At 40.3% G+C, this 16,121-nt stretch overlaps 1 protein-coding gene across 4 annotated transcripts in view; it reads left to right on the top strand.

Moving 5' to 3' along the window:
* The window catches only part of HACD1 (3-hydroxyacyl-CoA dehydratase 1), an 86,118-nt gene that overhangs the window by 52,504 nt on the left and 17,493 nt on the right, over positions 1–16,121 (top strand). For all 4 annotated transcript variants that reach the window (XM_056519193.1, XM_056519192.1, XM_056519195.1 and 1 more), the window contains exon 5: positions 11,526–11,647. In XM_056519193.1, the coding sequence (XP_056375168.1) occupies positions 11,526–11,647 (122 nt within the window). The remainder of the gene's footprint in view (positions 1–11,525; positions 11,648–16,121) is intronic.

Here is a 16,121-nt window from a genome sequence, read left to right as displayed (position 1 = left end):
CTGAAGTGAGAGTCCTATGTCTTTGACCTGAAGTGAGAGTCCTATGTCTTTGACCTGAAGTGAGAGTCCTATGTCTTTGACCTGAAGTGAGGGTCCTATGTCTGTGATCTGAAGTGAGGGTCCCATGTCTGTGACCTGAAGTGAGAGTCCTATGTCTTTGACCTGAAGTGAGAGTCCTATGTCTTTGACCTGAAGTGAGGGTCCTATGTCTGTGATCTGAAGTGAGGGTCCCATGTCTGTGATCTGAAGTGAGGGTCCCATGTCTGTGACCTGAAGTGAGGGTCCCATGTCTGTGACCTGAAGTGAGAGTCCTATGTCTTTGACCTGAAGTGAGAGTCCTATGTCTTGAACTGCGTTCTAGCTTTGTTACGTTTTTGCCCTGTATAGACACAGTATTCACATGAATACTTACCAACATTTAAATCTACATATAATACGTATAATATGCCTTCAGAGGATTCCCATTAATTTTAGAGTAGGGCGGCCAAAACATCTTTTTGTTTTCCATATTTTCATATTTTTTTGGATCTATACTCCGACTCTATTGCACAGACTTAATGAATCTATTCCCAAGTCTGTTGGCTTTGTGGTGCCGCTGATGGTGACTTGACCTGTATTTTTTGGACCTGATCCCACATAATTCCTCTTTGGGACAGTAAGCAGTAGCACATATCTAGAGATGCCTTCTGAGAGAGCCTTAAAGGGGTACTCTACCAGCCAGCGTTCAGAACTAAATGTTCCGAACGCTGTTTTCGCGCTGCCGGGGTTGTCCATGCCCCATTAATGCAAGTCTTTAGGAGGGGGCGTGATGATATTCACGCCCCTCCCATAGACTTGCATTGAGGGGACATGGCTGACCCCGGCAGTGCGAAAACCGCGTTCAGAACATTAAGTTCCAAACGATGGCCAATGGAGTACCCCTTTAAAGCCCTCTTCTATCCTCTGAATGTATGCCCATTCCTGATAGGTAAAACATTATTCAAATGTTACGTCATACTCACTCATACTGCAACAAGTGTCCCTGTCATTTAAGAAAAACTTTTGAATTCTCACAGGGACATGTCAAAAGTTTTTACCGGTCAGGGTCTCAATGCTAAGAACCCTACAGATCAGAAGAATGAAATGGGATAAGCGAGTGGTAGCGTGCTTCAGTCCCGACTCTCTTTGTGACACGCTGCTTCATAGACTTATGATGGAGCTATCACATGCACACTGTATCTCCACTCATTCTTCTGATCAGTGGAGGTCCCAGCATTGGGACCCCAACCTATACTACACATGTCACAAGAATTTTTTTTTATGACAGTGACACTTTAATTGCTAAGAAATTGAATAATTAAACCTCTCTGTCCCAGACAGCTCTTTATTCTACAGTTCAGGAGGTGCGGATTATGGAAAACCTGACAGCCATGCTTGATACCAAAATTGCTCTCTTTGATGTAGTCCGGTCTACATAGGATGAATAGTGGATTAGGAGAGAGTATATCTGACTCGACCGGGTATTTTTACTTTCCAGCCGGCCTGTGACTTATAATAGGGTGGTATTGCTCACTTATTCCCCCTCCCCTGTTTATGGCCTTGTGTTTCATGTATTGTAATTGTGTGTTCCTCCCCAATCTATTAAAAACCTTAAAGAGAATGTGTCATAAGAAAATTACCTGTTGTTTAAATCAGGTTTTTATGGTAACCATATTTTGTAAGAATGTTTGATAGTTTTTTATTTTATTTTGCTATCTATATTTCATAATAATCCTAAAATCTTGCAGTTTTTATTCTGGACATTAGGGCTAAAACTAAGTTTCCTGTTCTGTACAGATCACTTCGCAGTAAGATCTTTCTTCTCACCCTAAACCGGAGTGCAGTGAAAGGTGACACCAGTGTATAGATAACAAAGATAACACACAATAGCTGTTGCAGAAGATCAGCCTCCCCCTCCCTGTATCATGACCTCTGTAAAGGTCACAGAAAATGCCCGGTAACTTCTCCAATTCATGTAAATGGGACAGCTCCGGTCTAGTAAAATTACCTTCTCTTACATCTCCTAATGCTCCTAGTGTTCCTGATCCTCTTTACCTCATACAAAGGTGAAAGTTCCATTTTAAGGCTCCAAAGGCATGCCGGGGAAGGGGGTATATATTTTTGGGGTGTACACAATAAAGTAGTTTTTGCTAACAGCAAAATTAAATGTACCGTAATAAAAAACAGTGAAACAGAGACAAAAACAATTCACACATTGAAAAATGAATAGTTAAATACATTTGTAAAATAGAAATAAAATAGATCTGTATTTTAAATTACTTCAGGACAAAGGGTGTACAGGTATTCCCTTGTATCCTGGTACTTAAGGACAAAGGGCGTACCTGTACGCCCTGAATCCTTAAGTGAATTTGAAGCGAGCGTAGGAGCTTCAGAGCAGTGAGTGACGGCTACAATCAGTAGCCAGACACTGAGTGCTAATGACTGGCAATGGAGATCCAGCTGTCGCCGGCCATTTAACCCTTTAGACGCCATGATCACTGCCGATTACAGTGTCTGAAGTAAAAGTAAAGCTTGCTGGTAGCTCAGTGGAGTTCATGGAACCCCCCCCGGTCCCCTTATCTGCCTCCTGCTGCCGATCGCTGATCTAATTATGTAGCCTGGGCTTAGCCAGGCTATATCAGTCGATCACCAGTCATACTGTGTAATGCTATGCATAGGAATAGCATTGTACAGTGAATGCAATCTAATGATTGCATATAAAAGTCCCCCATGGGGACTTAAAAAGTCAAAAATTTAAAATTAAAAAATGTTTGTAAAATTATATAAAACCCCTTACCCTAAAAAATAAATCAAATCACTCGTATTTTCCCATTTTACATAGAAAAGTAAAATAAAAAATAACATATTTGGTATTGCCGCGTGCGTAATTTTCCAGACTATTAAAATATAATGTTTATTGTCTTGAAAGGGAAAATTTTTGAAAAATATCAAACACCAAAAATACTGATTTTTTTTATCATATATCAGAGAAAAAATAATAAAAAGTGATCAAAATGTCCCATCAAAACAAAAATAGTACTGATAAAAAATACAGATCACTGTACAAAAAATGAGCCCTTAAACATCCCTGTATACAAAAATAAAAAAGTTATAGGGGGTCAAAGGACAAATGTATGCATACCAATTTTGTTAATAATAATAAAAAAAAAAAAAAGCTTACATTTTTTTAAGTAGTACAGTAATAGAAAAACGATATAAATTGGGTATCATTTGAATCACATTGACCCACAGAATAAAGATAATGTATCATTTTTACCATAAAGTGCACTACGTAAAAACCAAACCCCCCAAAATTAGCAAAATTGCTGATTTCTTATAAATTTCTACTCACAAATAATATTATTTTTGTTTCGCAGAACATTTTATGTAAAATGAAAGCTCTTACTGCAAAGTCCAATTGGTCACGTAAAAACAAGCCCTCCTATGGGTCTGTAGGTGGAAAAATAAGAGTTATGGATTTTAAAAGGGAAGGAGGAAAAAATGAAAATAGGCCTTAAAGGGGTAATCCGGTGGAAAACATTATTTTTCAAATTAACTGGTGCTAGAAAGTTAAACAGATTTGTAAATTACTTCTCTTAAAAAATCTTAATCCTTCCACTACTTATCAGCTGCTGTATGCTTCAGAGGAACTTGTGGATTTCTGTTTTGTCTGACCACAGCGCTCTCTGCTGACACCTCTGTCCGTGTCAGGAACTGTCCATAGCAAACATATGCTGCTCTGGACAGTTCCTGATATGGACAGAGGTGTCAGCAGAGAGCACTGTGGTATCTTATTTCTATCTATCTGTCTATATCTCTATCATCTATATATCTCATATCTCTCTATCCAATTTTTTTACACATGGATACTCAAAGAATGAGTTTCTGCTACTGAAATTCCATATTGTGGACTGTGCATCGGGATCTCATTGACAGCAATGTGTCCGGGCGTAATTTCTAAGCAGAATTATGCCCTGAAATTCTACAGTGTGAACCCTGCCTTAGTTGTGAGATATGTATGTGTGTGTATATATGTATATATATATATATATATATATATATATATATATACTGGATTGACCAATGCAGCCTTTGGCTGTCTGTGCATGCTGGAAGTTGTAGTTCTTCTGCTGCTGGAGACACCCTGGTTGGGAAACACCATTCTAGCCTTTAAAGGGGTACTCTGGAGGAAAACTTTTTTTTTTTTTTTTTAAATTAACTGGTGCCAGAAAGTTAAAGGGAACCAATCATCAGATTTTACCCTATATAATGCTTGGCAATGCGTTATATAGGGTAAAATTGTTGTCCTCACCATCCCCGGGGGATGCTCCTGCCCCCAGGGATGGTGAAGATATGAAGTTATAAACTAGTCACAGCCGCCGCCGTAAGTACAAGGAAAACAAGGAGCCTCCAAGGAGGTGGCGGACATCAGGAGGCGCTGGACACACTCGGAGGGTAAAATCAACTTTAATCACCCATCATGCAACGCGTTTCACAGACTATCTGCTTCATCAGGCATACTCAGGTGAGTAAAAGCATACTATATATAGGGAACTGGGTGGTTAGCCCTCCTTGGCTCACCTGGAGGGCTAACCACCCAGTTCCCTATATATAGTATGCTTTTACTCACCTGAGTATGCCTGATGAAGCAGATAATCTGTGAAACGCGTTGCATGATGGGTGATTAAAGTTGATTTTACCCTCTGAGTGTGTCCAGCGCCTCCTGATGTCCGCTACCTCCTTGGAGGCTCCTTGTTTTCCTTGTGCATCTTTCTGAAGGTGGACCGGCTGCCGGCATACTTACATACAAGTTATTTTCCATTGTTACACTTGGCGAGTGTAACATTCTGGGTGAGCATTGTAATTACCTCTGTTCACCCTGGTTTTTAGTGGTAATGCGCTAGGTAGCGCCCTCTCTATTCCTTTGCCGCGGTAAGTAGTCACCTGGGCGGGGAGCTCTTCTCACCTACTCTCGTTCTTCGGCCGGCAGCGACGCCCCCTCCGCTTGATTGATGGGCTGCGTCATCGTTCCGCTCACTGAACGGACGGAGCAGAGTGATGATGCGGCCCATCAATCAAGCGCAGGGGACATCGCTGCCGGCTGAAGAACAGGAGTAGATGAGAAGAGCTCCCCGCCCAGGTGACTACTTACGGCGGCGGCGGTGACTAGTTTATAACTTCATATCTTCACCATCCCTGGGGCAGCAGCGTCCCCTGGGAATGGTGAAAATAAAGATTTTACCCTATATAACGCTTTGCTAAGCGTTATATAGGGTAAAATCTGATGATTGGTTCCCTTTAAACAAATTTGTAAATTACTTCTATTAAAAAAATCTTAATCCTTCCAGTACTTATTAGCTGCTGAATACTACAGAGGAAATTCTTTCCTTTTTGAAACACAGAGCTCTCTGCTGACATCATGAGCACAGTGCTCTCTGCTGACATCTGTCCATTTTAGGAACTGTCCAGAGCAGCATATGTTTGCTATGGGGATTTTCTCCTACTCTGGACAGTTCCTAAAATGGACAGAGATGTCAGCAGAGAGCACTGTGCTTGTGATGTCAGCAGAGAGCACTGTGTTCCAAAAAGAAAAGAATTTCCAGTGTAGTATTCAGCAGCTAATAAGTACTGGAAGGATTAAGATTTTTTAAGAGAAGTAATTTACAAATCTGTTTAACTTTCTGGCACCAGTTGATTAAAAAAAAAAAAAGTTTTTCACTGGAGTACCCCTTTAACTTACATCTACCTGTCTTGACCGTGGAATGTTACCTCGTATGATTCACGATTTCTAAATAAACACGACTGTGATTTATGCTTGGGGTTGGGTTGGCACCGGCGGCATTGGGCTCAGGTTACTTTTTTGATGTTTTTGAAGCTTGTGGTTCTTGGAGCTGCTCCTGTCGGATCGGCAGATATGTGCAGACGAAGCTGCTGGAGATGAAGCGGAGTTCATTCTGTGAGCTCCTGGGCTCCTTCCATGTGTCTCTGTGGTGACTGCAGAAAGCTTCTCGCATGTGGAAAGCAAATCTACTGTAATAGATATACTGTGAGCTGACCATTCATTTATATGGGGCCGCACTGTCATATAATACACCAGTGTTTCCCTGCCAGGGCACCTCCAGCTGTTGCAAAACTACAACTCCCAGCATGCCCGGACAGCCGAAGGCTGTCCGGGCATGCTGGGAGTTGTAGTTTTGCAACAGCTGGAGGCATCCTGGTTGGGAAACACTGTAATAGACCAATGCTCTTCAATGCATGGCTCTCCAGCTGTTGCAGAACTATAACCCCCAGAATGCCCAGTGAACTGTTCCAACTTCAAATTAAAGGGGTACTCCCATGAAAAACTGCCAGAAAGTTATACAGATTTGTAATTTACTTCTATTAAAAAAATCTTAATCCTTCCAGTACCTTTAAGGGGCTGTATACTACAGAGGAAATGCTTTTCTTTTTGGATTTCTCTGATGTCACCACCACAGTGCTCTCTGCTGACCTCTGCTGTCCATTTTAGGAACTGTCCAGAGCAACACATGTTTGCTATGGGGATTTTCTCCTGCTCTGGACAGTTCCTAAAATGGACAGCAGAGAGCACTGTGGTCGTGACAGAAGAGAAATCCAAAGGGAAAAGCATTTCTTCTGTAGTATAAAGCCGCTAAAAAGTACTGGAAGGATTAAGATTTTTTAATAGAAGTAATTTAAAAATCTGTTTAACTTTCTAGAACCATTTGATAAAAAAAAAAAATAAATAAATAAAAAAGTTTTCCACGGGAGTACCCCTTTAAGCTTTTAAAAATAGTCAAATTAAGATTAATAAAGTTTAATAAGATAAATAAAATAAATAAAAAATAAATAAAATGACTGAATTAATTAAATGACCAAGGAAGCAGAAATGTGTGGAGTCCTATGCATAGCTCTGTAGATGTGTCTGATGACCTCATTGGTTTGCGCTAACTTTTACTTCTTCATCTTAATTTGGTACAGGCATTGCCGATTTGGCAAAAAATAAAAATAAAAAAAACACGAAAAACTAACTCCCTATGACTGCGGTGTGTGAGCTTGTCCATAAAGGAGTTTGCTGGTTTTATGTGCATGAAGCTTAATCACTCAAGAACATTTCAAATGCTTAATAAAAGATTTACAGCTTCTTATTGTCCTTTAAGCTTAGAAAACAACTGTATCTTTATTAGCTCAGTCAGACAAAAGAAAAAGCAGTCGTTCCATTACATAAAAGATCTGCAAAAATAGTGAAATAGAAATTAAAATTGCAGGTGCTCTGTGCTGCAACATTGCAATATAACCATTAGGTGGCAGTATTACCAAACATAGGAGCATTACACCGTTCATTGTCAATGTGAATTGTCATATCCATCTATCTCATATCTATCTCATATCTATCTATCATCTATCTATTTCATATCTATCTATCTCATATCTATCTATCTATCTCATATCTATCTATCTATCTCATATCTATATATCTATCTCATATCTATCTCATATCTATATATCTATCTCATATCTATCTATCTATCTATCTATCTCATATCTATCTATCTCATATCTATCTATCATCTATCTATCTCATATCTATCTATCTATCTCATATCTATATATCTATCTCATATCTATCTCATATCTATCTATCTCATATCTATCTATCTATCTATCTCATATCTATCTATCTATCTATCTATCTCATATCTATCTATCTATCTATCTCATATCTATATATCTATCTCATATCTATATATCTATCTCCTATATATCTATCTCATATCTATCTATCTCATATCTATCTATCTATCTCATATCCATCTATCTCATATCTATCTATCTATCAATCTATCTCATATCTAATAAATATCTATCTATCTCTCTATCTCATATCTATCTCATATTTATCTATCTATCTCATATCTATCTATCTCATATCTATTTCCTATCTATCTATCTATCTATCTATCTCATATCTATCTATCTATCTATCTATCTATATCACATCTATCTATCCATCTATAAAAAAAAAATATTACACATTAATGTGGTACTTCAATGGGAAACAATTTAATTTTAAATCAACTGGTGCCAGAAAGTTATACAGATTTTTGAATTATTTCCATTTAAAAATCTTAATCCTTCCATTATTTATCAGCTGCTGTGTGCTCCACAGGAAGTTCTTTTCTTTTTGAATTTCCTTTCTGTCTGACCACAGTGCTCTCTACTGACACCTCTGTCCATGTCAGGAACTGTCCAGAGCAGGATAGGTTTTCTATGGGGATTTGCTCCTACTCTGGACAGTTCCTGCCATGGACAAAGGTGTCAGCAGAGAGCACTGTGGTCAGACGGGAAAGAGCTACACAACTTCCTCTGGAGCATACAGCAGCTTATAAATAGTGGAAGGATTAAGATTTTTAAATAGTAATTTAAGTAATTTACAAGTCGATGTAAAAATGTTTTCCACTGGAGTACCCCTTTAAATGGGCACTGTCATTAAAACACATTTTTTGCTATTGCACTATGTATGGTAAATAAAAAAAATCTTTCTATTCTTATTTATTCCTTTTTTTTTTTTTATAGTATAATTTTTATTGGATATTTTTCAGAGGAACAAGTATACATGTGCCAAAATGGACACCGAGTGTCCACTACAACAGCAAATACAGCAAAATCTCAGTAAAAGTAATGTAGTAACAACAAACATGAATAGCTCCGGATCGATGGGTGGGTTGGACAGCCCGTGTGGAATCTAAAATCCATCCAGTATCACTTATAGTCCCGTAGGGCCCCATTATGAGCCGAGTATAGTTAGAAACGGAGCGGGGTGTGCAGAAGTGAAAGAAAAAGAGAAGAAAGAAGAGGGTCAGTAATGAGAAAGGGGGAGAGAGAAGACAGGGTGTAAGAGCAAATGAAGGTTTACAGGCCAGACCCCCGAACACGGTATGCCAACATCAGGTAGTAGCCATGTCGGAAGTGTTAGGAGGGGGTGAACACTGCCCAGACTGACGTCCGCCAGGGGAGTCCGAGGGAAAAAAAAATCTTTCTAATGTACTTTGTTTTTAAAAAAAATGAAGTTTTCTAGGTTTTATTTGTGCTTAAAAAAAAGCTGCCACTAGGTGTCACCCTACTTGTTCAGAGCACATCCCCCCCCCCACCCCCCTATCTCTTACAGACTTTGGACTCCTGCTGGCCTGGCAGAAGTCCAAAATCAGGAAATGCAGTCAGGAGTGCTGAGAGGGGTGTGTGCAGCCTTAGGCCATCATAGCTCATCTCACACTGAACTGCTCTGGGCTATGTGTAGCAGAGTGAGGGAGGAAGTTCTCCCCTGTATGGCTTCAGATGATGTCACGCCTGCTGGGGAACGCCCCTTCCCAGTCTGTGAATCGGACTGAGACTGAGCAGAAAATACAGAGCAATATCAAGGTAGAAAACTAAAAAATAATAAAAATAAAGGCAGGAGGTGGTTTATCATGATGGGGGCAGTGAACTGGGAGGATTATAAAATTTAACATGATCCTGACAGGTACTCTTTAATGCTGATTAAATGGGGTTTAGGCTACGTTCACACACTGTAAAATAAAATAAAAATAAAAATGAAAAACAACAACGAAAAAAAGGCCATGCAATAGCTATAAAAACCAGCAATTTATCATAATTTTTTTTTAAACTAATAAGGCTGGATTCACACTGCAGTTTTATTGCTCTTATGTAACGTATTTTTCGTCATATAAGACGCACCTAATTTTATAGGATAAAAATCTCGAAAATAAAGATTCTGAACCAAATACAATGTGAAGTATAGGACAGTGATCTTCAACCTGCGGACCTTCAGATGTTGCAAAACTACAACTCCCAGCATGCCCGGACAGCCGTTGGCTGTCCGGGCATGCTGGGAGTTGTAGTTTTGCAACATCTGGAGGTCCGCAGGTTGAAGACCACTGGTCTAGAAGGTAATACTCACGTGTCCCCGCCACTCCGGACCCGTCACCACTCATCACCGCTGCCCTGGATGTCGCCCTCCATTCCTGTCGCTGCGTCCCCAGGGTGTCCTCGTCGCTCCGGAACGTCTCTGCTGCCCGGTATCCTCGCTCTCCGTCGCCGCCATGACGTGCGCGACTACGTGATGACTACAAAGGAGAGCTCCGGCCATGCAGGGGATCCCGGCACGGAGCAGACACCGAGGAGGCAGGTAAGGTCCCTCCCGGTGTCCTGTAAGCTGTTTGGGATGCCGCGATTTCACCGTGGCGGTCCCGAACAGCCCGATCAAACAGCCGGGTTAGTGTTATTTTCGCTTCAGACGCGGTGGTCAGCTTTGATCGCCGCGTCTGAAGGGTTAATACAGGGCATCACCGCGATCACCTGTATCTGTTTCCCCTTGACTTATATTATAAAATATGGATTTCGAGGTATTGTTGTTAAGGTATTATAAGGTACTATAACGCAAACGACAAAACACAGTGTAAGCAATCACACCCTAATGTGTTATATTAAAGGGGTATTCCAGGCAAAAACTTTTTTGTATATATCAACTGGCTCCGGAAAGTTAAACAGATTTGTAAATTACTTCTATTAAAAAATCTTAATCCTTCCAATAGTTATTAGCTTCTGAAGTTTTCTGTCTAACTGCTCAATGATGATGTCACGTCCCGGGAGCTGTGCATGATGGGAGAATATCCCCATAGGAGCTGGACAGCTCCCGGGACGTGAGTCATCAGAGAGCAGTTAGACAGAAAACAGCAACTCAACTTCAGAAGCTAATAACTATTGGAAGGATTAAGATTTTTTAATAGAAGTAATTTACAAATCTGTTTAACTTTCCGGAGCCAGTTGATATATATATATATATATATATATATATATATATATATATATATAAAAAAGTTTTTGCCTGGAATACCCCTTTAAAGTCTATGGAAAAATGCCCCTCATTGCAATCATTGTTCAGCTTTTTTTCATAGACTTTACTATAAAACATTATTAGATTAAAAATTTTTTTTAATGCTTTTATACCTATTTTATGGGCGTTTTTTTTGTTTTGGTTTTATGCTAGGTGAACATAGACTTATAGTGTAACTCTGCAGTTCCAATGGGACCAATACTGAGTAGCAGGTGCTGCAGTAGTGACATTTTCTGCCTTGTACTTTTATTTGTGTTTTTTTATTTTTTGTTTTTGATGTTGGTGGAATTTTATTTTTTATTTTTTTAGATGTATTTATTTATTTTTTCCATTGGATTTTTTTGTGCATCATTTTATTCAAATGATACACAAAGGCTGTCCGGGCATGCTGGGAGTTGTAGTTTAGCAACAGCTGGAGGCACGCTGGTTTGGAGACGCTGCTGTAACCACTATCTGTACTCTCCATGAGCGCCATATGTCCAGACCATCCATAAAACTGTTCAGACTGCAGTCGTTTTGTCAGTCATTTCTCCGGTTTTCTGTGATGTGATTTATGTGCGGCCGCTGTATTATTACACTTCTAGATGACGCTTTATGTTCCTTGATGTTTTCTCAGATCCAGAATGAACAGAGCGTCCTTCTCTTCCTGGTGGTGTGGACTGTGACCGAGATCACTCGATATTCCTACTACACATTTAACCTTCTCCATCACTTGCCGTACTTCATTAAATGGGCCAGGTGGGCAGCGTGCATGGTCGCTGGTGTTTGCCGCGTGCACGTACCGGGACAGATTGGTGGGCATGGATGGCAGCTCTGATCGCAGAGTTTTTTAATGGAATTTTATTAGTACAGGACAGATTGAAGAAATAACGCAATCACGTACTGACATATTTGTCACTTTATCCTTCACTACGCCAGATTGCATTTCCCTGTATTTATAAATCAATTAGGCACCGCGCCAACCGGCACTTTTTATTGTGGGGTTTTGTAAAAAAAAAAAAAGCCTTTAAAGGAAACCTGTCAGATTAAAATGCAGTTAAATCTGTAGGTATCTTGTTATACAGCAGGAGGAGCTAAGCAGAATGGTTTATAGTTTTACAGGGAAAGTTCCCAAAAAACTTAAAGGGGTATTCCAGGAAAAAACTTTATATATATAATCAACTGGCTCGAGAAAGTTAAACAGATTTGTAAATTACTTCTGTTAAAAAATCTTAATCCTTTCAATAATTATCAGCTGCTGAAGTTGAGTTGTTGTTTTCTGTCTGGCAACAGTGCTCTCTACTTGTCTCGGGAACTGCACAGAGTAGAAAAGGTTTGCTATGGGGATTTGCTTCTAAACTGGGCGGTTCCCGAGACACGTGTCATCAGAGAGCACTTAGAAAAGAACAACTCAACTTCAGCAGCTCATAAGTATTGATAGGATTAAGATTTTTTAATGGAAGTAATTTACAAATCTGTTTAACTTTCCAGAGCCAGTTGATTTATATATATGTTTTTTCCTGGATAACCCCAAAAGTAGTTATTTCCAAAATAAGCTAAGTAGTCAAGTGGGCGATTCTACTGCGTGATTGCCGGCTCTTTCTCTCTATATTCACCTATTCACAGATAGCTGTCAATCTTTGAATAGGACCGCCCCCTTCTTCAAATGAGACAAATCTGAACAAAACAGAGTCCTAAAGGGAAATTGACAGCAGGTTGGAAGAATCTAACCGTTTGCTATGGGCTAACAGGGCAGGGGACATGATTAACAATGGACCTTAAATAATACTCTCCACTGCGTTGTTTTTGTTTAACATTAATGTTATCAGCATCTCCTCCATGAATATTTATCTGGGCATCTGCAGTGACACAACTCAGGGTCTCTAGTCCCTGCACTGAGCAGGCGAGTGGATCAATGCATGCTAATAGGTTGATCACTGGGATGATTGCTTCCTGCTAATTAGCTTACAGCTATTATCTCAGTGATCAACCTATTAGAATGCAGCGATCATCTCAGTGATCAACCTATTAGCTTACAGCTATTATCCCAGTAATCAACCTATTAGCATGCAGCGATCATCTCAGTGATCAACCTATTAGCTTACAGCTATTATCCCAGTAATCAACCTATTAGAATGCAGCGATCATCTCAGTGATCAACCTATTAGCTTACAGCTATTATCCCAGTAATCAACCTATTAGCATGCAGCAATCATCTCAGTGATCAACCTATTAGCATGCAGCGATCATCTCAGTGATCAACCTATTAGCATGCAGCGCTCATCTCAGTGATCAACCTATTAGCTTACAGCTATTATCCCAGTAATCAACCTATTAGCATGCAGCAATCATCTCAGTGATCAACCTATTAGCATGCAGCGATCATCTCAGTGATCAGCCTATTAGCATGCAGCGATCATCTCAGTGATCAACCTATTAGCATGCAGCGATCATCTCAGTGATCAACCTATTAGCATGCAGCGATCATCTCAGTGATCAACCTTTTAGCATGCAGCGATCATCTCAGTGATCACCCTATTAGCATGCAGCGATCATCTCAGTGATCAGCCTATTAGCATGCAGCGATCATCTCAGTGATCAACCTATTAGCATGCAGCGATCATCTCAGTGATCAACCTATTAGCATGCAGCGATCATCTCAGTGATCAACCTATTAGCATGCAGCGATCATCTCAGTGATCAACCTATTAGCATGCAGCGATCATCTCAGTGATCAACCTATTAGCATGCAGCAATCATCTCAGTGATCAACCTATTAGCATGCAGCAATCATCTCAGTGATCAACCTATTAGCATGCTGCGATCATATCAGTGATCAACCTATAAGAACACAGTGATCATCCAAGTGATCAACCTATTAGCATGAAGTGATTAATAGGTCAATTGCTGAGATGATCGCTGCATGCTAATAGGTTGATCACTGAGATGATCGCTGTATGCTGATAGATTGATCACTGGGATGATCGCTGTATGCTAATAGGTTGATCTCTGAGATGATCGCTGCATGCTAATAGGTTGATCACTGAGATGATTGCTGCATGCTAATAGGTTGATCACTGAGATGATCGCTGCATGCTAATAGGTTGATCACTGAGATGATTGCTGCTTGCTAATAGGTTGATTACTGAGATGATCGCTGCATGCTAATAGGTTGAACTCTGAGATGATCGCTGCATGCTAATAGGTTGATCACTGAGATGATCGCTGCACGCTAATAGGTTGATCACTGAGATGATTGCTGCATGCTAATAGGTTGATCACTGAGATGATTGCTGCATGCTAATAGGTTGATCACTGAGATGATTGCTGCATGCTAATAGGTTGATCTCTGAGATGATCGCTGCATGCTAATAGGTTGATCACTGAGATGATCGCTGCATGCTAATGGGTTTATCGCTGCATGCTAATAGGTTGATCTCTGAGATGATCGCTGCATGCTAATGGGTTGATTACTGAGATGATCGCTGCATGCTAATAGGTTGATCGCTGCATGCTAATAGGTTGATAACTGGGATGATCGCTGCATGCTAATAGGTTGATTACTGAGATGATCGCTGCATGCTAATAGGTTTATCGCTGCATGCTAATAGGTTGATCACTGAGATGATTGCTGCATGCTAATAGGTTGATCACTGAGATGATCGCTGCATGCTAATAGGTTTATCGCTGCATGCTAATAGGTTGATCACTGAGATGATTGCTGCATGCTAATAGGTTGATAACTGGGATGATCGCTGCATGCTAATAGGTTGATCACTGAGATGATCGCTGCATGCTAATAGGTTGATCACTGAGATGATTGCTGCTTGCTAATAGGTTGATCACTGAGATGATCGCTGCATGCTAATAGGTTGATCTCTGAGATGATCGCTGCATGCTAATAGGTTGATCACTGAGATGATCGCTGCATGCTAATAGGTTGATCACTGAGATGATTGCTGCTTGCTAATAGGTTGATCACTGAGATGATCGCTGCATGCTAATAGGTTGATCTCTGAGATGATCGCTGCATGCTAATAGGTTGATCACTGAGATGATCGCTGCACGCTAATAGGTTGATCACTGAGATGATTGCTGCATGCTAATAGGTTGATCACTGAGATGATTGCTGCATGCTAATAGGTTGATCACTGAGATGATTGCTGCATGCTAATAGGTTGATCTCTGAGATGATCGCTGCATGCTAATAGGTTGATCACTGAGATGATCGCTGCATGCTAATAGGTTTATCGCTGCATGCTAATAGGTTGATCTCTGAGATGATCGCTGCATGCTAATAGGTAGATCACTGGGATGATCGCTGCATGCTAATAGGTGGATCGCTGCATGCTAATAGGTTGATCGCTGCATGCTAATAGGTTGATAACTGGGATGATCGCTGCATGCTAATAGGTTGATCTCTGAGATGATCGCTGCATGCTAATAGGTTGATCACTGAGATGATTGCTGCATGCTAATAGGTTGATCACTGAGATGATTGCTGCATGCTAATAGGTTGATCACTGAGATGATTGCTGCATGCTAATAGGTTGATCACTGAGATGATTGCTGCATGCTAATAGGTTGATCACTGAGATGATTGCTGCATGCTAATAGGTTGATCTCTGAGATGATCGCTGCATGCTAATAGGTTGATCACTGAGATGATCGCTGCATGCTAATAGGTTGATCACTGGGATGATCGCTGCATGCTAATAGGTTGATCACTGAGATGATTGCTGCATGCTAATAGGTTGATCACTGAGATGATTGCTGCATGCTAATAGGTTGATCACTGGGATGATCGCTGCATTCTAATAGGTTGATCACTGAGATGATTGCTGCATGCTAATAGGTTGATCACTGGGATGATCGCTGCATTCTAATAGGTTGATCACTGGGATGATCGCTGCATTCTAATAGGTTGATCTCTGAAATGATCGCTGCATGCTAATAGGTTGATCACTGAAATCACTGCATTATTGCTGGATGCAAACACATTGATCACTAGATGCAAAAGGGCAAATCCTAGAAAACAATTTCCTATTGAAAGTATCACTGCTTATATTCAGCTCATCAGGACTCAGTGGCTACATTTTGGGCCCAGAGAAAGCTTTTGCACCAGCTCTGCTTCCCTCCCATTCTAAGATCCGGCCCTGTCCAGATAATTTCTTTTTTAAGCATTACGAACTCTTTTTAAGTGAATGCAAACAATGGCGAGGCTCCTGATCCA

This window comes from Hyla sarda, chromosome 5, assembly GCF_029499605.1.
Source record: "Hyla sarda isolate aHylSar1 chromosome 5, aHylSar1.hap1, whole genome shotgun sequence".
In the NCBI taxonomy this organism is placed as follows: Eukaryota; Metazoa; Chordata; class Amphibia; order Anura; family Hylidae; genus Hyla; species Hyla sarda.
Note: the sequence above shows the minus strand (reverse complement) of the source record. Positions and strands in the feature narration are given on the sequence as shown.